The sequence below is a fragment of the Anoplopoma fimbria genome, chromosome 13, assembly GCF_027596085.1.
Source record: "Anoplopoma fimbria isolate UVic2021 breed Golden Eagle Sablefish chromosome 13, Afim_UVic_2022, whole genome shotgun sequence".
NCBI classification, from domain to species: domain Eukaryota; kingdom Metazoa; phylum Chordata; class Actinopteri; order Perciformes; family Anoplopomatidae; genus Anoplopoma; species Anoplopoma fimbria.
In genome coordinates this window covers 6,213,369-6,239,768 of record NC_072461.1, presented here as the reverse complement: position 1 = coordinate 6,239,768, position 26,400 = coordinate 6,213,369, and the positions used below count along the sequence as shown (strand labels likewise).

The 26,400-nt window shown below is 42.3% G+C and overlaps 1 protein-coding gene across 4 annotated transcripts; it reads left to right on the top strand.

Annotated features, from left to right (window-relative positions):
• Positions 1 to 2,028: 2,028 nt before the first annotated feature.
• Positions 2,029 to 23,261, top strand: LOC129101856 (transducin-like enhancer protein 1). Of its 4 annotated transcripts, none has more exons than XM_054611810.1 (20): positions 2,029 to 2,120; positions 3,327 to 3,427; positions 4,314 to 4,377; positions 5,116 to 5,160; positions 10,093 to 10,155; positions 10,294 to 10,398; positions 13,106 to 13,322; positions 13,639 to 13,655; positions 15,992 to 16,105; positions 16,349 to 16,402; positions 16,606 to 16,755; positions 16,870 to 17,008; positions 17,499 to 17,698; positions 18,963 to 19,039; positions 19,188 to 19,437; positions 19,741 to 19,988; positions 20,217 to 20,364; positions 20,478 to 20,628; positions 20,909 to 20,985; positions 21,193 to 23,261. In XM_054611810.1, exons 3-20 carry the CDS (start codon positions 4,321 to 4,323, stop codon positions 21,298 to 21,300), a joined length of 2,220 nt encoding a protein of 739 aa, XP_054467785.1. In that variant the 5' UTR covers positions 2,029 to 2,120; positions 3,327 to 3,427; positions 4,314 to 4,320; the 3' UTR covers positions 21,301 to 23,261. The 4 variants fall into 4 exon arrangements, with proteins under 4 accessions (XP_054467785.1, XP_054467784.1, XP_054467783.1 ...); XM_054611809.1 differs by lacking the exon at positions 2,029 to 2,120 and adding an exon at positions 2,128 to 2,866 and having other exon boundaries at positions 10,294 to 10,368; XM_054611808.1 differs by lacking the exon at positions 2,029 to 2,120 and adding an exon at positions 2,128 to 2,866 and having other exon boundaries at positions 13,109 to 13,322.
• Positions 23,262 to 26,400: the final 3,139 nt, after the last annotated feature.

Here is a 26,400-nt window from a genome sequence, read left to right as displayed (position 1 = left end):
GATCAGGTGACAATATAATGGGGTGTGTATGTGTGCTTCATAACTGGGATAATAGTGTGCACTGGGACCCGTCGTAACTACCTTACGCCACCGCGAAAAATACAATGAAAATGTTTAAAATCCCTATAAACCTCACAAGTTATCAAAAGATCAGGTTGTGGAAAGCCTCAAGCTACAGGTGTCTCTTTATTTGGAAATCCAATTTATTTTCACATATCATAAGAGATCATCTTCAACGTGTATATTTAATTTATTTCTTGAAGTAAAAAAGTACCAAGATCGCCACAGGGATCTGTGATTAACAGTACCACCCACTGAATAGCTGAATGTGTCTGTGAGAGCTGGGAAAAAAAGGTCACGGCTGGCAACAGTCAGGAGTCTCTCATATGGACTGGATCAGCCGCTGCAGAGGTCAGAGGTCAGAGGGTCAGAGGTTGAGCTCTCTAAGCCAATCACTGGTCAGCGTGGGGCTGAGGGGCTTTGAATGTGAAGTCAGCGGTACTTAGACACGATAAGAGGAGCACCGAAACCCAGAGCCTGCTTTACGACCCATTTTAAACCACCTCACCAATCATGATGTGGTCACTTTATCACATCAGTCATTAGTCAGTCACTTAGTAGTCTATTTCACCATGTAAATAGCTGCTCAGGTTTGTCCGATCTAAATACTGCTGGTTACACTAAAAACATGACTCGAGTCCAGGACGAGTGGTGCAAGTTAATCATTTGTCATTATTCTGACTGTAGCTGTGACTCGCACATGCAATAATCAGTTATTATGCTAGTTTTGGATGTTTATGTGTTTAAAATGTCTATCTGTACCTATAGCATACACATGGTAGAAGTAAATTGCCTTCAGGACAGGGTTTCTCCGCCAGAAAGACCTTTCTGCCAGTAATCTCCTTAGGTTTAGGCAACAAATACTTGGTTAGACTAAACCCTTTCTGGCAGAAAGCCCTCAAGCCAAGCTTCTCCTGTTCTAGTACAATCACCAATATTGTTTTGTATTTGTATATTTCTAGAGATACATAAGCATAAGCATCTTGATGCTTTCTGAGGAAGAGCTCAGCTTGAAACGTCTTGCAATCCAAAGTAGAGTCTTCTGCTAGGCCAAGCCTTTCTGTGTTCTCTTTGCATCTAAGTGCCAGTATATGTGCACAAATCAGCTTATCAAAAAAAATAACTTCTGTGCACCTTACAACTCCTTGCATTTTTCCTATGTGCACCTCTGACCCTGGGCTCAGTGGGTAGAGCGGATCATCCCATAAAACATCCCTGTCCTTGAGCAAGATGCTGAACCCCAAGTTTCTCCCAAATAAGGATTTTTGCCTCAGACATTTTCTTTCTGTGCGGCGAAATTTTATTCAAACTAACTAAGGTAATTTACATTTCTTGAGTGACATAACTGGTACCACAACATCACAATATTCCATTAATGTCAGGGTTTTTGGTTTGTCCCTGCATCTACTGCAAGCTATCGCAATAGACCAAATGAAAATGAACAGCTTGAACATGTAGCCAGCAACAGATGAGAAGCATGATTCGATTTATTTTCTTTTAAGAGAAGTGGAACAAAAAGTGAGCCATACTAAATTCATTTAAACGCTGTATATTGCATAGACGTAGAAGAGGAGGAAGAAGATCTGAGTTGATTTGCCATGACACTATTTAGGAAGGTTCACAGCAGCTACTAAGAAATAAAGTTTCTGTGTGTGTGTGTGTATGTGTGCGGACTGATTCGTTTTTTGTATCAGCATGCATGTGCGTGTTCACATGTTTGTGCACGCGCGCTTCTTAAACCCCCCCCCCCCTCGCTCCTACTGAACCCACGTTACTTTGATTGACAGGTGGGACTTGCCTTCACACACCACACTGCCCGCCCAGCGCGTCTCCGGAACGGCAGCTCCTCGCTTCGCCCTGATTGCCCAGAATCCGCGTAGCTCAACCAGGTCAACAGACTCGGGGCAGCTTACAGAGCGCCTATTGGTCAGCTGCATGAACTACGTCACCGTCCCCACGTGGAACGGCGGCGCTGATTGGTCGAGAGCTGCTTCGAGGGGCCGGCTCACCGTTTCGGTTAGCTTGGGAGCGTGAAACCGCGTGAGAAAGTTGCCATTGAGGTAAAGCTGAGCTAGACAGAGGATTGCCTGCTGCCGCTTCAGGGAGTTGTTTTTAATAAAACTAACATATTTCCTGCTTTTTTTTTTTTTTTTTCTTCTTCTTCTTCGTGTAACCTATTTTGGACGCATTCAAACTCTGCGGGGAAGTAAATGTTTCTGTTTTTTTGTTGACTGAGTCAAGTGGGGAACTCTTCACTGCAATTAACTGGTGCGGGTCCGTGTCTGTGTGCTGAGAGCCGGCAGTGTGCGGCGGTCTGCTGAGCCTCCGCCGGACGACTTTACACTAGTTTGTTTGTCTCTGCAGCGCTAACCGGAATACGTCGGATAGTACACACACACAGACACACACACACACACCTCCGGAGTGATTGAGGAGGCTCGTGTCTTTTGGTTTCTCACCTGGTACCGACCTTAACCCGGCTCCCCCCTCCTCCCTCCTCCCCTCCGGCTAATGAGCCGTTCCCCGTGTTTTTCCGGTTGATTTACGCCCCGCGCTGCCGCTGGAGCGGAGGAACAGACAACGAGCAGAGGAGCAGAGGAGCAGAGGCGGCGTTTTGTGTGATTATTAACGAGAGTTTGGTCGGAACAATAACCGGCCGATGGATCCGAGCCCGTGATCCGGAGCACCCTACAGCCACACTGCGCCCTCGTTTGATCCCTTGAAGCGGGGTTTTTTTTCTTCTTCATACCAAGGAAACGGTTGCATCCTCCCGGAGACAACAATGTTTCCCCAGGGGCGACACCCGGTAAGACGCTCCCCTTCCTGCTTTGAGAGTCGCTCACCTGGCTCTGATCGGGAGTTCACAGCCGGGGAGATATCGTTACCTCTTTGTTTGACCTTCGCCTCTTGTCGTCTCACTTTGAACAGCCTCCACACTGAGCACATGTTCAAATTAGACTCCTGTTCTTGTTCATTTGGCTCCGTGTCTGTACTTCTAAGAAGTAACATGTGATTGATAATGTTGTTTGTTTAATAAGGGCTCATAATTAAAAGTTGTTGACATAATGTGAGCCTGGAGAGGATCTAATGCAAATTGTAGGCCACATAATGAGGCACTATGATGTTAATAATCCTCTCTCTCTCTCTCTCTCTCTCTCTCTCTCTCTCTCTCTCTCTCTCTCTCTCTCTCTCTCTCTCTGTGTGTGTGTGTGTGTGTGTGTGTGTGTGTGTGTGTGTGTGTGTGTGTGTGTGTGTGTGTGTGTCAGACGCCCCACCAGGCTCCAGGCCAGCCCTTCAAGTTCACCATCCCAGAGTCACTGGACCGCATCAAGGAGGAGTTCCAGTTTCTTCAGGCCCAGTACCACAGGTGGATAATACAAACGCACACATTCACATGGAAGGCCCCTCTGTCTTTGTGGGCGGCACATTGGCCAAATTTTTTTTCCCCCATTGTCATCTACCCTATAACACTAAACCTCACCCTAACCACAGTCATCCCCCTTACCATAATGAACAAAACCCCGGCTCTGGCCTCATGCTCACCCATAAACCTGGATTACACAAAAGTGCACACACATGCGGCAGACCCAGGCATCAGCGTTAGCTTTCACACTGCGGTAGGTCTAATTCTTGGTGATGGTTGAGAACCAGAGGGTGGCGTGTGGGCTCAGGGTTTCATAAATCACTCCTTATTTTCCCCTGTGGGTGTGTGTCTGCAAACTGTGTGTTTAAGAAAAGACTGCTTGAGTATGTGTGCAGTTTTTCTTTGCTTTCTGTGTTTATACTTTTACTTATTTGTGTTGTTGGCGAGGTTTGGCCCCAACAGGTGAATGCTACTGACCTACAAACAGACCAGTTTGTTTTCTCACATCTAAATTCACACAAACAAAAAGCAGGGTTATACAAAACACCTTAAAGCCAACAGAGACTGGCTATCGAGAGGAAGAACCATCCTCTCCATTTCACTCTCTGCACTGTTCCCATCAATGTTTGGGTTCATTTTTGTGTTTGTGAGTGCTATAATCAGAGAGCAAAGGAAAACAAGGGTGATATGAGACTATATAACTTGTCTACAAAGTTGAATGCTTTACAGTTGTTAACATTAATGATCTATTGTAGGAAAATAATTAGAAAATCAACAGACAGTCACACGTCTGTTTATGTGCTTATATTCAATAATCAGCAATAAAACTAGTCTGTACTGTAAATTTCAGTTTCTCTTGAAGTAACTGTTGTATTGTTGTTTTTTTCAGCCTCAAGATGGAGTGTGAGAAGCTGGCCAGTGAAAAGACAGAGATGCAGAGGCATTATGTCATGGTGAGATCCACGTGACACTCAATTCATTTTGCATCACAGCATCACACATGACACAGTGACTTGACGTATGCTTTTACCCTGCTGAAGTGTCCTTGACGAGAATACTGTGTTCCCACCAGCTCCATGTCTTCTGGAGCTGAGCTTTCATTTTTTTCTAAAGTGAAAAATCAGGAGTCAATACTGTATAACTATCTTATTGAAGAGAAGAGTCATAATACAATTCGATGCACCGCAACATGAAAGCTACTTATGACAGAGAGTTTCCACTCAGACTTGCTAATGAACATGATTCAAGTGCCCAATTAGACTGTGCTACAATTTATTGCAAATTTGTGATTTGGCAGATTTTTCATCTTGATTCAACTGAGCTACAGTGTTTTAGCAAATCCAACCTTTCACTAGGTTTAACGATTTAACTGAAAACAAAGTGAGGTCAAATTAGGCTTAGATTGTTTTTAAAGCCTGTAGTCTGACACAAAAACAAACAAAGTGGACATGAATACTGTTCTGAATTGTTTTACGAACATATGTATCTACTTCGCCTCTCTGGTGACATTCCTGCACAGGTAAAAAGCTTTTCATTTGGATGATTGGTCTATTAAAAGCAGTTTGGTTTCTCTATGAGACTGAACTGCAAGCCTGGTTATAACAATAAAACACATGTAAGGTCACTCACATTCTCTGAGTTGCTTAAGCTTCAGAATTCACTTCACTAATATAACCCTCTGTCCTCCTCAGTACTATGAGATGTCATATGGCCTCAACATCGAAATGCACAAACAGGTATGGATGCTTATCTGTCTGCCTCTTGTCTACTCTCTGTGTCTTCCTGTTTGTCTCTCCTCCTCTCTCTCTCTCTTTCTCTCTCTCTCTCTCTCTTGCTCTGCCACTCTCTCATGGCAAGGTTTTGATGTATTTGGTGTGTGTGCCTGTTGACGTGTCCTTGTGCGTGCACAAATGCATTTGTGCGTTCATTCATTTGTGTGTGTGTGCGTGTGTGTGCTATACTGTAGGCGTGCGTGTGTGTGTGTGTGTGTGTGTGTGTGTGGAGATGTGTGTTTATTCGTGATCGATGGGGCTCTGTCTCCATTTCCCCAGTTAGGGCCGGCCGGCTGAGCCCAGAGGCAGGATGAATGGCTCTGTAGATTGATTGGTGCTGTCTAGGGGAGCGGCCTGCTTTATTACATTAGAGGGGCTGGGCTGAGGAGGGCAGAGGAATCGATCATGGTGCGCCCGGCAGAGGAGAGACAGTGGAGTCCCCCCTTTTTAGAAGCAGGGAGGCAAAAAACACACCAGCACAAACTTTAGTAGGGCAGACGCACGTGTGTGTAATTGAAGGCAAGGGCATTTGTCTACAGCCATAAATAATGTTTGCAAACATGGGGCAATAGAACACATACACAGTAATGTACACACAAACAGAGAAAGTCAAACACGTTAATGCCTGAGTACATATACACATCTGCATTGCAAGGCAAACATCCCTCATGGTTAAGTATGTAGACGCATGGATGAGGCGGGAAAACTCTCTTTCTCAAGCACACAAGCACACATTTCCCCTCAGGAAAGGTGCAGGGCTCGGAGCGTTTACCAGTAATTACCACAACTATCGACCAGTCAGACCAGAGGAAATTGGAGGTGGATTGGCCTGGCTGCTTCACCGAGGACCGGGGTTGCTTCTCTGACTTTCTCACACTCCCACCGTTTTTTTCCTCATGTGCCCCTTCTCCTCCAGTGTTTCCTCCATTTTTATAACCCAAGTTCTCCCCCTTCCTTTCTGCCTTCCTCAGTGTCCGTTTCAAATTATGGGATCTCCTCTTCCTTGTGCTACACATCCATCCCAGTTTACTTTTTTCTTTGCTCCTTTTTTTTCGTTTTATGCCCATGTGAAGCTACTGTTCTTTCATTGTGAGGGAGATGCATCTCCTATTGTCCACGCACACATAAACACACACACTAAAGCTCCAGGGGAGGTCATTAGCTTGGGGCTGCAGTTGTCAGAGCAACAAGCTTCTGTGGGTGGGGGTACGGGGTGGGGGTGGGGATACACAACAGCCCACCTCCTGCTGAGGAGCTACGGATGTGTGTGTGTGTGTGTGTGGCAGCAATGTGCCAATTAAATGTCTAATGGGAAGGCTGCTCTCTGTTAGCACATGGTGTGTGTATACTTGCATCTTCTCTCTGTATCCTCAACTGAACCACTCTCTCAATTATATAATTATCATAGGGAGGATGGTGCCCCATAGCAATTTTCCCAAAAATGTTGTTCAGGAGCTGATATGAAAACTGTGTTGTCAGAACACATTAGTTGTGGGTTTTGTTACCTTTTATTATTCTACCTCCAAATGTTCTGGAGTCACTGTTTGTTGATGATTACCTTACTTTTGCAGCTTTGGGTATTTGAGACGTTGTTTGTTTAATCCTTGTTAGTTTTGTGAGTTATCTTAGTTAGATTAGTCGTGCTGACCTGATAGTAGCTGATCAGACTAATCTCAGACGACCTAATCACTGAGCTATTATACAAGGCTAATTATAGGCTTACAACACAGGATTCTGAGAATGGACGTGCATATATAGTCTGCCTGAAATAGCTCTTAAGTTAGAGCTTTATAGGCATGGAATAAGTTGGACATTATGAGATTGAGTTACAGTGTGCGGAAGTCAGCAACTCATGAGCTGGCCATGGTGCCGGTTTCCACTGGGCTGAACGTATCTTGTTATGGTCACTCATTCTAATCAATTGTAGAGAGGTGTTAACGGGTTCATCAGGTGCACCTACACCTCGACAGCAGTGAGACTGACCTTCACCTACAGCCTGTTGTGTTGTGTGGCTGATGAGCACTCAAAAAAAACAAAAACAGATATGGATTGTCCATAGATAGCTCTTTACATTGTGAAGCTTGTGTAGACCTCATTGTACCCAGATGTGTAAATGAGCATTTAAAGCTTTTCACATGATCAAACCCTTATTAGACACATTATATTTCATGCCATGTTAACTCATGACACATGGAGCTGCATGCGCTCTGAAGGCTGATAATTCCTTTTGATTCCATATTCTCTTTGATTCTGGATAAAGAGTGAATTATGTATAGTGTTTGGTTTTCACAGGGTGAAGCACATTTACTTATATTTGTTTCTTCTATCTTAAGTTACTTTTACTTAACCACTTTATTTACATTCTTTTGGATAGTGTCAGTTTTTTTTTTTATTGTTTTGTTTCTAGTTTTGTTTTGTTTCTGGTTATATTGTAGGTTAAGCAGTTACTTGTTTAGTTCAAGACTCATTCTGTTTAGACTAGTACTTTATTTAGCTCATCCAAGTACATAATTGGCTGAACTGTGGCAGGGTCAGTTGTTTGGCGAGCCCGAAGGTGTATGTATGTGTGTGTGCTAAAGCGGACGTCACCACAATGTCAGCTTTCCAGCTTTTCCATAAGATTTCTTTAAAATAGATTGTGCTAGAAGCATGGTGTTCAGGATGGCAATGTCTGTTGATCCTTCGCTTTGGTCCAGCAAATCATGGTCACCAGAAGATGAACAATAAAGATGGCGGCCCCCTGACTTTTCCGCTCACGCCACCATGTGGTTGACATTTGTAGTTTTGAGGGAAATATCTCAACAACTATTGGGTGGATTGCCATGAAAGATGAATTATAATAACTTTTTTCCCATGACTTTTAACCTAGCCTCATAAACTGGTCGACATTTTAATTTGTCCAATACTTTGGACCACATACCCATCATGCTCCGTGAACACCAATTTATGTGTAGTGCTAAGTATAGCAAATATTTGCATTCTAACATGCAAAAATAAGATGTGTTTGCATTAAGATAACAGCACCATTGTGCCTAAGTCCAAACTCACATGGCTATTGGCATGGCTGTTGACCATTAGTCTTAACATTTTTTACACAATGACATGATCTCAATACATAAAAAGAAATCATACCAGGTTATGTAGGTAGGAAACTGGAGCAATATATGCCTCAGATGTCTCTTGGAAAGTGGAAGTACTGTTTCTGATAACTGTATTTTCTTCAAAAAGGGGGGAGGGGACTTGCCATAGTAACCAGTTATTTCTACACTAGGTAATGTGGTTGAGACAGTTAAAAACCTACAAATGGTTGTTTAATACCAAATGTCTTTTATAAATTGATGATAGTGTTTTCACTAAGTTTTGAAATGTTTCCATAAGCCCAAATGTATCATGTTTTGAGTCACAGATTAGCTTAAAACGGGGCAAGTATAACTTTTAGAGATGTCCTAATAACCTTTTTTACAGCCGATATGGATTGATGATCATCGATAAGCCATATCGCACATTAAAGATCGTATTTGTTGTTTAGTTTTGTTATAGCCGCTGGTAAACAGACTTTTATGTCCCAAAAAATAGTTTGAACCCCTCTGAAGTCAGTGTAAACTGTTGAAGATACTAAATGTTATCCTTACAATTTGTTTTAGTCATCTGGGTATTTGCATAAAAACGCACAATTCAAATGATGAGGACATTTATTATTCTATTTTTATTGAAAAAATGTTTGCGGGCATTAGTAGTGTTATTTATGTATTATTCATATACTTATTATAAATTATATTCTTCTTAGCACTAGTGTTAGGAAGTTAACGGCTCATAATTCCCATTCTAAAATCTATTTATATTGGAGTTGTATTGAATATATTTTTTTTTTATACTAGATTACGTTTGTACACATTATGATTACATTCTAATTTACCTTTGCCAAATACTGACTTTTACTGAATAGCGCCTGAACACATCATAATGTAACTGAATGGAACCTCTGTATGTTAACTGTTAGCTCCGGTGCTGCCAAATCGTACAGATCACTGATCAACTACAGTCCTTTACATCACTACTTTTAACACGAAATAATCAAAATAATCCAACTTCTAATAAGTTTTCACACAGCAACAATCCATAGCTCTTTGAAACTTTCACATCTACTATGGCTGTCAATGTATCTTTTTATGTGGGTATGTGTGTGTCCGATGAGCCATTACTACGTTTCATGGCTCCTCTCGTTCCCTCTTCACCTTGGCCCCCTTCGTATGAATTTGATTGGATGATATATGTAATATGACTCCCCTTATCTGATTTGATGCCACTGTGGGGGTATCTGATTTCAGCCAATTGTTGCCACCTCCGGGGGTTTGGGGGGCAGGCGGATGTGTTGGCATGGATACTGGGGGAGAGCAAATGAAGTTAGTCGCTGATGAGATTATGTTGAAGTGCTGATAGGAAGAGGAACAAGAGCACAGAGGATAGAGAGAGAGCAAAAGAAATACGACAAGCAAGAGCGAAACTTGAGCTCACGTTGATGATTGTGTGTGTGTGTGTGTGTGTGTGTGTGTGTGTGTGTGTGTGTGTGTGTGTGTGTGTGTGTGTGTGTGTGTGTGTGTGTGTGTGTGTGTGTGTGTGTGTGTGTGTGTGTGTGTGTGTGTGTGTGTGTGTGTGTGTGTGTGTGTGTGTGTGTGTGAATGACAAACTCTAGACTTGTGTGTAGAGGCCACGGAAGTGAATAGGTGTTATTAATATATCATAGACTTGAATAGGTTTCAGTGTGTGTGTTGTGTTTGTGCGTGCGCTTGTATTACTTTATTGGTGTTAGTGAACAGCTGTCTTTTCCAAATTAATGTAATTATGTTATTAACAATGAAGTCTCTCTCTGTCTCTGTGCGTCTCTCCCTCCATCAGACTGAGATTGCCAAGAGACTAAACACCATCTGTGCACAAGTCATTCCCTTCCTCTCACAGGAGGTAAGTACGTGTGACTTTGAGCTAAAAAAACTGTGTTTTCTTTTTATGCCATTTATACACTCAAGGGTCTCTGCCAGCTTTACTGATAAATCAACCTGTTACTTTTGGTCTTCAGCAACATTGTGTTTTGTTTTGCAGCATCAACAGCAAGTGGTCCAAGCTGTGGAGCGAGCCAAACAGGTGACCATGGCGGAGCTAAATGCTGTCATCGGGGTACGTGGACTGCCAGGCCTTCCACCTACAGTGTGTATTCCTTTTACTTACTCTTTATTTAAATCATCTGTCTCTGCATGGCTTTGTGTACTCTTCATCTTTTTAACAATCTAATTGTTTCCCAAAATAAATACATTTCCTTTTCCACACATTACAGGTAGAGATGGAAAACCTTTTGTAGTTTGATCTATGAATAGTGTTCATCATTTGTTTGCATACTAATAATAACATTGCAGAAACAAAGACAAAACCCAACACTTAACATTGACTTAACATGTATGCATTTAGGCAGATGGATAACTTTTGAAAGGACATGTGATTATTTCAAGTCCTCAATCACTAAACTTATCTCAGGGTCACCTACACATATGTAGGACATATGAAGGAGTTGGTAGTAAAATAAAATACAAAATAAAAGAGATAAAATGAAACCCAAGGATTCAGATGGTTTATATTTTTTATTGACTGAGTCTGGAAGTAAAACAGATTGATAGACAGAACTGATCTTTTCCCACTGTGAACAAGTATGAATGGAGGGTGTATCAGTGGTAGACGTGTGATGAGAGACGTTTATTGAAAAGATGTCGTCAGCATATGATGAGTGATGGGGCATGACCAGCTATTCAGGCTTGAGTGATAAAGGGATTGGCACGGTGATTGTGAAAAGAAGTTACAAAAACAAACTTTTTGCTTGCAGTTTCGCTGTGATGTTTAGGTTTAAAAGAGAGACAGAGTGGAGCTGTTGATGGTGGGGACTGTTTGGGTGGGATAGGAGGTAATTGAGAATACTCTACTTTATAGGAGCCGTAGGGGCTTGACTGGCGGGAGGTGAGGCCATGGGGTTGAGTTGAAGGGGAATGTGGGAAAAGGGGGGTCATTATAGCTCTAGCCTTGCAAAACTGCAAGCAGTGGGTTTGAAGAGTTAGATGTGAGGGTGGCTTGTTAGTTGGCGTGGACTGATGGGGGTCTGTGTGTGATGGGGGGAGAGGTGGATTTGGCAGTTGCTGTTTGAGTCTTAATTGCAGGATTTCAGTGTTTGTAAAAGGGGGGTCACGGCTTTGCCCTTACACTCCCCTCTTCACCCACTCCTCCCGTCTCCCACGCCAGCCTGTCATTCACCCCGTTTGTGAGTTAAATGAGTGTAATGAAGCATGTTGCCCCTACTACACACACACACACACACACACACACACACACACACACACACACACACACACACACACACACACACACACACACACACACACCAGCTCACACTAACATCCCATGACAAACCAGGCTCCCTTTGCCTCCACCAATACTTCCCCTCCATTTACTCCCATCAGGGGTCCTGTGTGTGTGTGTTCTTGCATCTGTTTGTGTGTGCGTCTGGGTGTAGCAGAGCGTGCATTTCTGTTATCCCCAGAAAACAACAGGCAGGGGTAGGATGGTTGAGCGAGTGTGTTTGTGTGTCTGCCTTGTTTATCTAGATTCTGAGTCTGCACGTTAGTGTGATCAAGTGTGACGTGTGTGTGTGTTTATGTTTAATTGTTTGGCATACGAGCCAACTCCGGAAAGTGTGTGTGTGTGGGTGGGGTCTGTGGGTCTGTAGTGGCAGCCATGGGAGTTGAGGCTAAAAGACTGTTTCGTTGTTTTGCTTTCATTCATTGGGGCAGGACGCAGAGAGTGATGGATGGATAGAGTGGAAAAGAGAAGGCGGAGGCTCAGGAGAGGGAGTGGGTTAGTCAATTAGGTGAGATAAAAGTCAGTTTGACCTTCAGCACTCCTTCCACCCCTGCCGAGTCGCCTCCTGTGCCCCCTTCTCCTGTGCCCCCCCCCCCCCCCCCCCCCTTCCTCCACCCCTCCCCCGTGGCGAATCAGTGAGCTTGGATTCCCGCGGCTACTGTCTGAGGAGGCAATAATGATGTTTTGGAACACAAAGGCATTTCACGCTCAGACGAGCGCCTGATTTGGTGTGAAAGAGAGAGCAGGGCTGCCAGCCAAATTCTCTCTCTGACCCTCTTCTCTCCTTCTCTCCTCCCCTCTCTCCTCAGCCGCCTCACTCCCTCACAAGACCTGACAGTGCAGGCAGCAGCTGGGGCTCCCGGCTCCCCCCCCCCCCCCTTGCCCCTCCACTTCTCCGTCATTCCTCCTTTTGCCTCCCTGTCTCCCTCCCCCCTTGCTTCTCCCACCACATCCTCAGGCTCTGGGCTGTGATCCCAGCTGTCAGTATTGTTCAGTGTTTGACCCCAGAGGGAGGAGGGTGTGTGTGTGTGTGTGTGTGTGTGTGTGTGTCGGTGTGTGTAGGGGGAGAGGATGTGTTCACCGCCTTGTAGGCTGCAGCAGCTCGTTGAAGTGGTGTAAACCCAGACACTGAAGAAACTGTCCCATCTGTTGAAGGCTTCAATAGGGCCAGAAATCTCTATTGATTAAGTCACAGAGTGCTATTGATTTTTACTTATTGGTGGCTCAGTTTTATTCACTGACACGTTTTCGGTGCCAGGCATCAATGTTTTGCACTTTTAAGGCAGCTATATTATAGTTTTTTTGGCTACATCCAGTTAGTTCAAAACGTCATCTTTTCAGCCCTGACCCCAAAATGCACTGCTTTGTTTTAGTGACAAATGCTATTTGTTGGGGATGTATTGCCACCTCAAGATGGCTCATTTGTGTGTTGTAGCATCCCTTAAGCGTGCATTTCTCTCAACTCAACTAACAACCCCTTTCTTTCTTGTCCTTCCTCCCTGTCTCTTTGCAGCAGCACCTATCCCATAACCACAGTGGTGCCCCTGTGCCCCTCACCCCTCACCCTGCCAGCCTCCATCCCTCCCAGCTGGGTGGTTCAGCTGGTCTCCTGGCTCTATCGGGAGGACTCGGTGGTATTCCTCCCCACATGTTGGGAAAAGATAGTGGCGATAAAAAGCCCCACATGTCCGGAGCAGACTCGCATCCTTCAGGAGCCGACCACCTGAGAGGTGAAAGAACACACCCACCACAACAGAAACACCACTTGAAATAGCAAATGGCTGACCTGAAAGATTACTCGAAGCCAACATCCGTATCATTCAAATTGCAGTGTTAGCCTATATTTTTCAAAGATACTGATATTTTATTTTACTCTATTCATTATTTTTCTAAGCTGCTGCTTAGTCGGTTTTTCTTTCTGAACTTAAATGTCGACTTCACATTTCTAACTCATTCTACTTCCTTTCTTATTTTTGTCATTTTCTGCTCTGTTGAACATCCAACCCTATGACCTCGACCGCATGTACGCCTTTCCAATGGCAATAGAACGTGAGCCCGGCACAGTAAGTACTTCCTCTTTCTGCAGCAATGTTTACTGTTTTGACAAACCACTCTGTTTACTTTCCTGTGACTCTCAAAAGGATAGTTTGGTTTTGACGAATTTGGTTTTGTTCTTAGATGCAGTTTGCCTTCAGTTTGACTTTAATAGCTCAATAGTTGGTCTGTTTTAGCTCAGTTGATAGAAGTGTAATGGTGAACGTAAAGCTCTTATCAAACTGGAAGGAAAAACTAATTTAAACTGTCTGCTCTAAGTAAATTACATTTAGTTTACTAATGGTAGTTCCAAGTAATGATCTTATTGTTTGGATTTGCACAATATGAAATTATATACACCGGGCTATGTAAGAATAACAGAAATGAACCCCAAAAACAAACTATCCCTTTAATCCCTGCTGTGACATAGACATGGTCATCTTGGTCCAACCATTCAATTATCTCAAATGTAAAAGTATTTTAAATATCAAAAAAAACTTTATATTCAAGAGTCACAGCACATACTGTATATCAACATGAAAAATAAGACTTGCACTTTAAGATTATATCTCGGGTAAACCACATGTTTCTGAGGCAGGCTCTTTTTGTCATTTTAATGGGATTACTTTTATTGCTGCTGCAGTGACCCAATTTTCCCTCAGGGATCAATAAAATTCATCTTAACATGTCATTATGCATAACAGCCCTTTCTTTTTTCTCTTTTTTTTTTACCTCTGTTTCACACCCAAATAGCTTTTCATCCTCAAATTTTATATTTTTGAATGTCATTTTCGAAGTGTGTGTATGTTTTTTGGGGATCTCTCGGGTAGAGCTTTGGCTTGCCTGTTTAGTTCTGCCCTAGATCTGCTCTGAACTGTTGGGTTTCTTTTCTCCTCCAAATGAGCTTTTTAGCATGGACACACACACACACACACACACACACACACACACACACACACACACACACACACACACACACACACACACACACACACACACACACTCCTCCAGCCTAGCCTGCATTGTTGTGCCTATTTAACACCTCACTGAGCAGATTACCCCCTCCCCCCTCATCCCACCGCCCCTGATCCCGCGCTTAAAGACTCTCATTGTGTTTAATATCACCACCACTGAGAAGGGAGGACTTTGGAAAGAGAGGGGGTGGGGGCAGCAGTCATATGACACTGAGCTTGTGTGTGTGTGTTTCTGTGTGTGTGTGTGTGAGAGAGAGAGAGACCATACTAAAAGTGAACAGGGGAAAGACGGAGGGGGGAAATTGCTTATGTTTTGCGGGTCAGTGCTCCTGTGCTCAGCTCACTAAAACCTTTCAATAAAGGGGGAGGGAGGAAAAGGGGAGGGCGTGAAGGAAAGGGCCTTTGGCAGAATACAGATTTTCACCCCCTCTCTCTTTCCCTCCCTCGTCTCTTGTCACCCTTTCTTCTCCTCCACACTCTCACACCCTCCCTCCATCCTCTATGTTCTCTAATCTCATCCCCTCCCTTTCCCCATTTTCTCACCCTCCTCCTCCTGCTCCTCCTCTCTTAGCAATTCCTCCTTCATTTACCCTTTCCCCGGTCAAAGCCCAAGCGCTCGCTCGCTAGGTGTGTGCACGCGCATGTGTGTTTGTGTATGTTGGATGCACATTTCATTGACAGGCTGAGACTATAATGGACTCAACATGAAGCTTTAATCCATTAACAATAGTGTGTGTGTGTGTGTGTGTGTGTGTGTGTGTGTGTGTGTGTGTGTGTGTGTGTGTGTGTGTGTGTGTGTGTGTGTGTGTGTGTGTGTGTGTGTGTGTGTGTGTGTGTGTGTGTGTGTGTGTGTGTGTGTGTGTGTGTGTGTGTGTGTGTGTGTGTGATGCAGGAGTGTTATGCAAGTGATACACACACACCTACATGCAGCTTGTCACAAGCCAGACGAGGGAGCGCTGATAGATTTTGAGAGCCACTTAATGTAATCATCAACTTCAGAGGTGTGTGACTGGCTGTGGTCAAGTGAGAAAAGAGCTTTCTGTTAAAGTGTTAGTGCTGCTTAATTCATGCTTCTGTGAGCTATTAACCTATTTGCAACTAAGAGTCTGTTTTTATAACCTTCTCTACACATGGCTGAATAACTGTTGTACTTAGTGATAGATGGTTCAGACGGTTTCATGAGCTCAAGCCGAATGCACACACACAATTTAGCACAAACAAAACTATAAATGGCAAAATTGTCTCACCTATGCAAATTCTTATCTTGTTTTTTTTCCTTTTTTATCCTCAAACTCTTCTGTCTTCTTTTTTCTATTTTCTTTCTATACTACCCATCTTTGTTTTTATCTCTCTGCTCTTCTTCTATTCTTCCTTTTTGCTTTCCTCTGCAGAGTAACTCATTGCTGCCAGAAAGTCTTAGGAATTCCGACAAGCGACGCAACGGACCTGACTTTCCAAACGACACCAAGAAACGCAAGGTTGAGGACAAGGACTCTAGCCACTATGTAAGAAACGGTTCTGCTGACTTTATGTATATATTTATAATTTGCCAGTGTTCATTTGCACGTTCAGTTTTTAGTGTTTGTGCAGATGTATCATTATTAGTCACACATCAAATGTTAAGAGTGATGAGTGTTTCAGTTTGGTATTTACTTCTATTGAAGTAAATACTTCTATTTCATTTTGTTAATGATAATTACCAGGCGGAAGTGCATAATTATTATTGATTGCGTTCTAATTGATTGCAGGACAGTGACGGGGAGAAAAGTGATGATAATTTAGTAGTGGATGTCTCGAATGAGGTCAGTATTTTTTGATATTTTTTTTATTGTGTGTTAATAGTCATGATTGTGGTAGTCTGTGGGTTGTGGTTCCTGTTTAAATGAGCCACACTATATTCACAGTTTTCCATGGGACTAAAATCTTCAATTCAGCAAAATGCTATCATCACTTTTTGCAGTATTTTGTCCTCCGCTAGTTAACTGAATCCTTGTCCTTTCTCCAGGATCCAGCCTCCCCCCGTGGAACGCCTCTCCCCTCCCCTAGAGAAAATGGCCTGGATAAAGCACGTCTTCTCAAGAAAGACCCCTGTAGTCCAGCATCTACTGCATCATCAGCCAGCTCCTCCTCCCTCAAGTCCAAAGAGATGGCAATGGTAGGGATGGACAAGACAGAATTGTTTTGGTCCTTTCAGAATAATGTTGGGGACTGATATGTGAATACATGGGTCAGTAGATACATTTCTTATATCACTCTCTCACTGTGGCAGCGAGACAAGGCAGGAACACCTGGACTAAAGTCAAGCACACCCACACCTAGAGGTGACTCCACCCCTGGTCCAAGCTCCACTCCTGGAATCCGGCCCAGTCTATCAAAACCCCCATCCATGGAGATACCTCATCCACCCAGTAAGTCCATTATACACATACAAAAATTAAATATATGATAGATGATATGATTTTATTTGATTTCCTTGCCAGAGGGCCATACATTCTGTTTTCTTAATTGCCTGCAGACATTTTCAACTTAAGTTAACAGTCAAAGAGCTTTATATAAATGGTGTAGGACTTTTTGCCTGCTTTCAAAATAACTGTCGTAACGTTTCACGGCACACTTACTTGGAAAAACCTCATGCATGTGCTGAGTTCCAAGAGTCTGCTTGATATGAAGGGTAAATCCTCAGAAATATTATGTTGGTCAGAAATCTCTTGTTGCCTCACAGACATAAAATAATTATAATCAAGGGCTTCTAAAAATGTCAGATGATTGTGCGCGAATAATAAATCTGTCGGATCAAGGGATGTGCTCTTAGACATTTAAGGGATTTTGATCTTGAATGCTCCCTTAGTTGTTACCAGCTTTTTATGTGCTGACTCTTTCCTTCCCTCTCCTCCACAGCTGCAGGTTTGCGGACCCCCCTAGCTGTCCCCGGCCCATACCCGGGTGCATTTGGTATGTTGCCCCATGCAGCAGGGATGAACGGGGAGCTGGCAGGGGCAGCCAGCGCTGCGGCCTATGCTGCTGGGTTGCACAACATGTCACCTCAGATGAGTGTTGCTGCCGCAGCCGCTGTGGCTGCGTACGGCCGCTCACCTATGGTGAGTCGAAAAGCATGTTTTGATTAAAAACTCTGCAAAGTATCAAATCAACATACGCAGTTGGCTGGATTTTGTTTAACCCTGATCAACAGAAATATCAATGTGAAATCAAATCTCTACAAATCTAAATTAGATACAAATATGAAAAACAAAATTATTCAATCCATCAATATTTAGTAGAGCCTCCTTTGGCAGAAATTCCAGGTATCAGGTTTGCACATCTGGACAGTTCATATTACATTGTTCTCTGTAAAACTTCTCATGCTCTGTGAAGTTGCATGGTGAATATGAGTGAACAGAACAGAGTGAATTTTCAAGTCATGCTTCTGCTGCTTTCATATGTGTGTTTTTAACTGTGTCCTCGTCTTTGATGTACTCCCTGAGGCAACAGTAGTTGTATGCACAGTGCTCACAACTCAGCCATGAAATCCTGTAACTTGCTCCTGGCAGCTTTACAGCTGTACTACAGCATATTCTTTTTATTTTTCATGATTGATCCCTAGCTAGTCCGTGGAAATATTCAGTGTGTTGGAGATTTTCCCGGCCCTACCCCTGATTCGTACTTGTCGTACTCAGTAACTCTACAGCAGATTTATTGTTCGAGATCACGTGTTTAAACACAGGTGATCTTGATCCAACTTTTACCATTTTCCTCCTGTTTTCTTTCTGTTGATCAGTGTTGAAAAATCCAAGTTACAACTTCTGTAATTTTATTGTTTTTAAAAGAATAAAAAAATCAGGAAGTTAATGGGTGTTTATACTTTTCTTAAGCACTGTAGATTTTATACTGCAACGTGTCAATGGTTGCACAGCTGTTTTTCTCTCGTCTGTGTGATATATATATATATATATATATATAGTGGGCACGCTGGTTTCCATTTCGTTCAATCACCTCATCACTTCGCTGTATTTGCATAGTGTTAATTACACTGTTTAAATAGGTTGAGTAGACTCAGCTGTGTCTGGGCAACACTTGATATAAACTCAGGTTGCGTACTCACCAGCTGCTTGTGTGTGTGGGGGTGTGTGTGTGTGTGTGGAACTGTTGGGAAGCACAAGTACTGACAGCTCTGCCTCTGTGTGTTTGCTGACTCTTAAAACTCATCATTCAGATTTGAAGGGTGTGTGTACAGCAAACCGTCTGTTTGCTTTGTTCTCATGAGTGTTTGTGTTCTGTTCCACAGGTTAGTATTGACCTGTGTGCATTTTGCCATTGTCCATGGGTGTGTGTTTGCACTGTGCTCATCTGTGTTCTCTTATCAAGGTTGGTTTTGATCCTCATCCTCACATGCGAGTTCCTGGAATGCCTCCCAGTCTGTCAGGAATCCCTGGTGGCAAACCGTAAGTGTGACTGCGGCTGCTTGTGTGTTTGAGGGCCGATGTCTTAATTGCCCCATGGAACACTTTGTATTTTCTAGAAAAACTGCTAAATTTCTCTTTCAACGTTGCTGTCATGTTTAACCTCCCCCCTTCTTCTTTGTATCATCAGGGCTTATTCTTTTCACGTGGCGGCCGATGGACAGATGCAGCCGGTACCGTTCCCTCCGGATGCTTTGGTTGGCCCAGGGATTCCTCGCCACGCCCGTCAGATCAACACACTGAACCATGGGGAAGTGGTGTGCGCCGTTACCATCAGTAACCCGACCCGACATGTTTACACAGGAGGGAAGGGTTGCGTCAAGGTCTGGGACATTAGTCACCCAGGAAACAAGAGCCCAGTGTCGCAGCTTGACTGTCTGGTGAGTGAGCTTATGGGTGGCTTTACAGTACCAAATGTCTTTTTTGAGAGTTGGAGGTGTTGGTAAGGGTCAAAGGACAGAGGATGTCGTAAACTGTACAGATTGTAAAGCCCTCTGAGGAAAATTTATGATATGTGATTATAGGCTATACAAATAAATTCAATTTAAATTAATTGAATTGTAATAACGGTTTATCAGAACTTGTCTGAAAAGAGATGAAAAAATATATTTGTGTGATATTAGTCACATAAATATTGTGTATATGCAAAAGATTAAATATATTCATTGTGTCTGCCACATCAGAACCGAGACAACTATATCCGCTCCTGTCGTCTCCTCCCTGATGGTCGGACACTGATTGTTGGAGGTGAAGCGAGCACGCTATCAATCTGGGATTTGGCCACGCCCACTCCCAGGATTAAGGCAGAGTTAACATCATCAGCACCGGCATGTTACGCTCTGGCCATTAGCCCGGACTCCAAGGTCTGCTTCTCTTGCTGCAGCGACGGAAACATTGCGGTCTGGGATTTACACAATCAGACGCTAGTTAGGTAAGAGGAGAGACCTTGATGTATGTACACAGAGGGGACATGCTTATTGTCAGTGTCTTCTCTAACCATCTTTCAACCACAATATTGACTTTCCTTAGTCAGCAGAATGTCAGAATCTCATTTTGGTAGTGTGTGATGCACACCAGCATCCTCTGATGCCTAGTGGGCCTTTTTTTTTTCAACATTTCTTTCTGTGTTTAACTCTGAATGTATTCATCTATCCTGCAGGCAGTTCCAGGGCCACACAGATGGAGCCAGCTGTATTGACATCTCCAACGATGGCACCAAGCTGTGGACCGGAGGCCTCGATAACACCGTCCGCTCCTGGGATCTGAGAGAGGGAAGGCAGCTGCAGCAGCATGACTTTACATCACAGGTACACACTTGTCAAGTGTCAACAAACAGTGTTTCATCAACTTGGCTTGAAAAACGTTGTATTAAAGGTAGTCCTGCTGGTCAAATGTAATATTGGCTGTCTCTTCTGTCCAGATCTTCTCTCTTGGCTACTGTCCGACAGGAGAGTGGCTCGCTGTAGGAATGGAGAGCAGCAACGTCGAGGTCCTTCACGTCACCAAGCCTGACAAATACCAGCTCCACCTACACGAGAGCTGTGTACTCTCCCTCCAGTTTGCTTACTGTGGTAAGCAACACGGTCAATTTGCTGATTTAGTCCTCCCTGCACTCATTTTGTAGTCTACTTTAAAACCATCCCCTTTACATTTTGTGGTTTAATTGGTTGGAAAGTTCTACCGTAGTGTTTTTATTTTCTTGATTTAAAATGACAGTTATAGGGGTAGGAAGGAAATTGGGTTTGGGGTTTTCCTTTTTTCACTGTAACCTTATCTTGTCATTAAAATGTCATTATCTACCCTTTGGTTTTATTGCTTATGGTGTGTGTTGGTGTGTGTCCCTCTTCCCAGGTAAATGGTTTGTGAGCACAGGAAAGGATAACTTACTGAATGCATGGAGAACGCCCTATGGAGCCAGCATATTCCAGGTTGGAACAACAGATCACTTTATATATTTTACAGCATTTCCACCAGCACAGCATCGACGCCATAAATGACAAAAAATATGCAGTGACATATTGCTTTAGTGTGGAAGTACTGTAGCAAACACACACAGAAGCACTGATGTATTATTTCTAATTCTTTATTTGCGACTAACTTTTTTTCCCTATTCCATATCTTGTCTTTCTCTTCAGTCTAAAGAATCTTCTTCGGTGTTAAGCTGTGACATATCTGTGGACGACAAGTACATCGTCACTGGTTCAGGGGACAAGAAGGCCACTGTTTACGAGGTCATCTACTAAAATCATGGAAAGAAAACAAGGACATTCCTTCCTTTCCACACAGCAGAGAGGTTTCAAGACATTTTCAAGTGGAGCCAGAAATCGCAAACACGAGTGACCTTGATGGCACTTTCTATTTCTGTTATATCTGCCGAGGTGACACAGAAAGGAGACAAACATTTTACATGCACACATCTGTTGTGATTTTGTTCATGACTCCATATCAGCTGGGAAATAACTGGAGAAGCTGGATGTTTAATGGAAGGAGACGGAATATCTGGATGTTCTTGTCTCTACTGCTTTCTGCTACGGACTGCGAGGGGAACATTTACAGGGACCAAACAATGACTGGCACTGCATTGTTTTGACTGGGACCAGCTCTTTGGGAGAACACTGCACCGAATATTAGATTTTAAAACAAACTTGATTCAGTGTCATGACCAGGGGCAGAGACCCTAGAAGGAACACTCAAACCAGGTGGTCGAATATGTAAACAAATGTCAGACGGAAAGAGGAGAATGTGGACAGAACCTGACAAAATACTGGAGAGATGGAGGAGGACAGTGATTTAAGAACATGTTGGTTTGTATTTTGTTGCAGACAGACAATGCTCAATGCCTGTTGATCTCTCAGCTCTGACTCTCTGACCTTAGAACCTCAGCTTGCTGTTCTGATACGCCTACACTGAAAAGTACCTTTTATGTCTTGACAGTAAGTCTTATCCTCAATAAACTGCACTGTAGTGGTAGATGTCAACCTACACACTTAGTACACACAAAAACATAACAGTTTAAAACATACTGAAGCCATGTTGACTTGTCTAGCCTCATGCTACTGTTGATTTCTCTGATGGGTTGGTTTGATCGTCATGAGATTGTCAATTTTTATAATTCCTATCTGTTTCAGATGCCACCAAAACGTATTCACGTCCTTTGGAGAAAAATTAGCTCAAAAGAGAATTTACTCTCAATGTTGCTACAGAAAGCTTAACTCCCAGACTTTTCTTTTTGTTCTCTATTTCCTATGATCAGGCTTGAAAGACCAATTATTGGAAACCTGAAGGGAAAAAAAAGTTTCAAAGATTGAAATAATCCTCAATTCTCTTGATACGTGTTTTCTAGTGTACCTTTTTCTACAGATTTATTTCCAAACTTATATTTTTTTCACATAGCTGTACTCCACAAGCAACATAAGCCTTCATAATGTTATTTCTTTTGTTAACTGTTGATCCCTGACCCTCTATACTTGAGCCACAGTGTGTGTCACCAGCTGCAGATCCCCACCTTCACTTGCGCTTTAACTGAAAAGACCTGAAAACATTTTAGAGACTCGGTACTGATCATTGCTCAGCTGGCTATAGCTTCAGATTTACAAACAGTCACTTTGATACGGTCTTGTTAAAGTTGAGATATAACCCTGCTGTTTTAATGCAGTTCATTTGACTGTGCCCGCTTTACAATAAGTTTATAGGTTGAGGTTATGATTAGAAATAATAGTCTCAAAGTATTTTTCCCCTTCATTTTAAGTGAAGTAACATTTTCTACCACATTCACTTAACAAACCTCTTAAAAACAGATTTTCCTTTTCTTTTAAAAAACTGTCACTTCTTTTTGCTAATGTTGTTGAATGTGGGGCATTTGTGAAATTGCCTTGAGAAGTACAACTGTGTCATGTTGTCTTTTTACTTTGCAAAGAAGATTAAAGACCACAAGCAAGATTTAGTTATTAGTCAAAAGTCTTAGAGAGAAAAGCGCAGTTGTCTTTCAGCTTCAGGAAGGACTCAGTCAGTTTCAGCCATTAATTTCATGACCTTATTTTTGTCTGTTGAATGTTTGTAAAAATGTAAATATTTTTTTTTTCATACAGGACATGCTTTAGAAATAACAAACTGTTTTTGTACGTCTTTTACATGGAAAAGAAATGTCTAATCAGGAGAAATACTAAATGGTCTTAATGCTAGCTAATCTAAAATGATTAAAATATCTAGACAATAAATGTTGTTTTTTTTGTAACTGGAGTGGTCTTTGACTTTCTGGGTAGGTACAAGAACACATTACTGATAAAATCTTTTGGATCCATTTATTGATAACTGCTATGGAGCCTCAAAGTTTGGAGAATCAGCATTGTATACAGAAGATAGTTTAGATTCCAGACTTCAATAAAACTTCGATGGTGAAAGTTAAAGCTTGGACTGGAGAAACCAGGTCGCCAAATCTAGCAAGAAAGTCGCAGTCTGCAACACTGACGGCCCGTCACTTCAAGCCTCCCTTCAAAGCATCAAATAAAGATGTTGATTCAGTTTGGGCTGAAATGTACCTGAATGGGATAAAGCCTTTGCAGGTATTAATGTGAGTGACTCCACTTGACACATCAAGCAATTTGACTGAATGATTTTTGTTTGAGTGTGTACAGCTTTAAAGGCGCCAGCTGCAAGCGGAGTAGTTTGCTGCTACTGTAACATTGTTACATACTATTTTATATATAATCTACTTTTCTCTCAAACCCTCATTTATCAGTGAAATGAGGACGAGATGGAACGCTGATGATCACAAAATGGTTCACCATTCCCCGGTCATGTTTTCTCAGCTTTCAAAGCTTGTTTGTTTTCCACCAATTGGCTCCAACTTCTTGAGGATGCTGTGTTTTTACTCATTATGCTTTTACATACATTGTTTCATCCATGATGACAAAAAAGGTTTCACATACATTAGAATTGGGTAGTCAGTATTGTTTCACCTAATCACAATCTTAGCAACTACTGATCATATAGTATAACGCATTCCTCCAACAAAGTTATTCCCAGTCGTGATCTTTATTTCTCTATTGATATGTGCACACGTACAGACACACACATGAAAGAACTCAGCTGAAGGTATACATGGCAATCAGGTTTCTCCAGCAAAAATAAAACTATAGCAGCTGGTATTTTAAATTCCAGAGAATGGAAAATGAAAGCTTGTTTACCATTTACAAAGAATTTTCTTTAGCCAGACTACTGCTCAATCGTTAAAGTCATGCTGTAACACTGCAGCTTTGCTTATCCTGTGGTACCACATGACCTGTCCACACTGTTTTCCTGCTTTTAGGTTCAGCTCCAGCCTTTGTGGTTCTGAATAGCATTAAGTGGGTAGGGGGAAGAATGAAGAAGCTGGGTGGCCCACTCAGCCAACTGTGGATGTTTCAGTTTGCAGGAAAGAGAAATTAACGGTGAGCTTTTGTGGATTTTTTTTTTTTAGCTTATGTGGTATTGATATGGAGATATAGATAGTAGCAGAACAGAGCAGCTGTTCAAATCAACTGTGCTAAATAACCAAGTCCAATCCTCTGCTTAATACTAACACCCACAACAAACAGACTAGCTCTCCCATGATGTAAACTGTAAATCTGATTAATTACTGTGAATGTATAATTCTCTGTCTATCCCAGGCTCTCGTACAAACACACACTCACACTTACACACAGCGTTGTACAGTATGAGGTGATTATGTTGCAATTACAGCAGCCACAGTGACAAAATTAAAGCGGATCCTTGGATAAAAAAAAAAAGAAATGTCACTCCAAGTTTTCATTCTATCCAGAGATTTCTGAGCTCTGAATCACAGCGTTCCCTTTTGATCAACACCGCTGCTGCCTCTCTCCGATACACAGACGGATTATTCCCCCTAAATCTCCCAAATCCCTAATCCTATTTATCTCAACGCCACACAAAAAAAGGTGCTCTCTTCCCACTGCTCAGCTTTGGTGTACAGTACGGATGAGAGTGCAGCTGTATTTTTACATTTATAATATTTTGTGTGTATATATGGTATATTGTGGCTTCATTATTTGTGTAATTTGTGGGCAGCCTGAGTCACTAAATATTCAACACTGACATAAATAAGATACTCTGAAACCGCCTTCACTTAAGTGGAAATTAATAATGCACGTTCAGGTGAATAAGATAAAAAGTTTATTTCCACAGCTCATCACTACATTTTATCAGAGCTTTTTGTTGAAAACCGCTGCCTGCTGCGTCAGAAAACAGCGTTAATTAGATCTGTGTTAGTGAACCAAAACAGTAACGTCGGCTGGAAAGTCTAAACTATCTTACGCTGCTGAAAAACTATAAAGCTGAGAGGAACTTCAGAACTGGATTCATCACTATTAGCAAACCCTTTCACATTATAGTAAGTATTTGATCGATTGTAACTTAAACATATTGATTAGTGCAACTTAAAGTTGATAAAGTTATGATCCATGTGCCAATATAACACCATCGGTATGTATAAGATGGTGTTATATTGGCACATGGATCATAATGTTACATGTTGGACAAGCAATCCAACCCATTTTTTGCTCGAATTATTGATCCTTCATCATATAAATCAAATGATTTTTGCCATTTTTTCCCAGCTGAATTTTAACATGAGATGTGTCGTGCTTTTTTTTTCTTTCTGTTTGAAATTAAGGCTCAACCACCATTGTAATGCTATTAAAATGTTCTTCCCTGTATTTGCACATAAACAGTAGAACAGTATGAAGAGACACTCCGATGCCCACTGATTAAATTGAATTCACACAAATAAGGGCAGGGGGATAATGAGACTGCAGCTGCTGCCATTGTGAATAAAACCAGTTCTTTAAAACCATTACATCCTGTTATGCTCTCGTCAAGCCTCCTCTTCCTCTTTTTCTTTCTCCTCCTTTCTCTAGTCCTGCTCTCAGTCTCCTTTATGATTCCCTCCTCCCTCTGTTCTACCTTCTCCTAAAACCTTTGTCAGCCCAGATGTATTTCACTTTCCTTATTTCTTTTTTTTTCTTTTCTGTTTGTCCCTTCAGGCCCCTCATCCCTCCTTCCCTTACATTTGTCTTAGTTTTCCTGAAGTACTTTTCTTTTACTTGATAAACCGACTTTCTTTCCCTTTGTCTCATAAAAAAATACTCCCCTATTCCTCTCCCCTATCTCCCCAGAGTTTTTTGGCTTTTTTCCCTCTTTTTCTCCCATTTTATTTTGCCAAAACCTCACCAGGTAGCCCTCTCTGCTTTGCACTTGTGTGTGTGCTAATGAGCTTAGAGATGTCTGCCTCCCAAGGTGAGGTGCCATGCTGAGGTGATCAGCACTGCTGGAGCTGCAGGTATCAG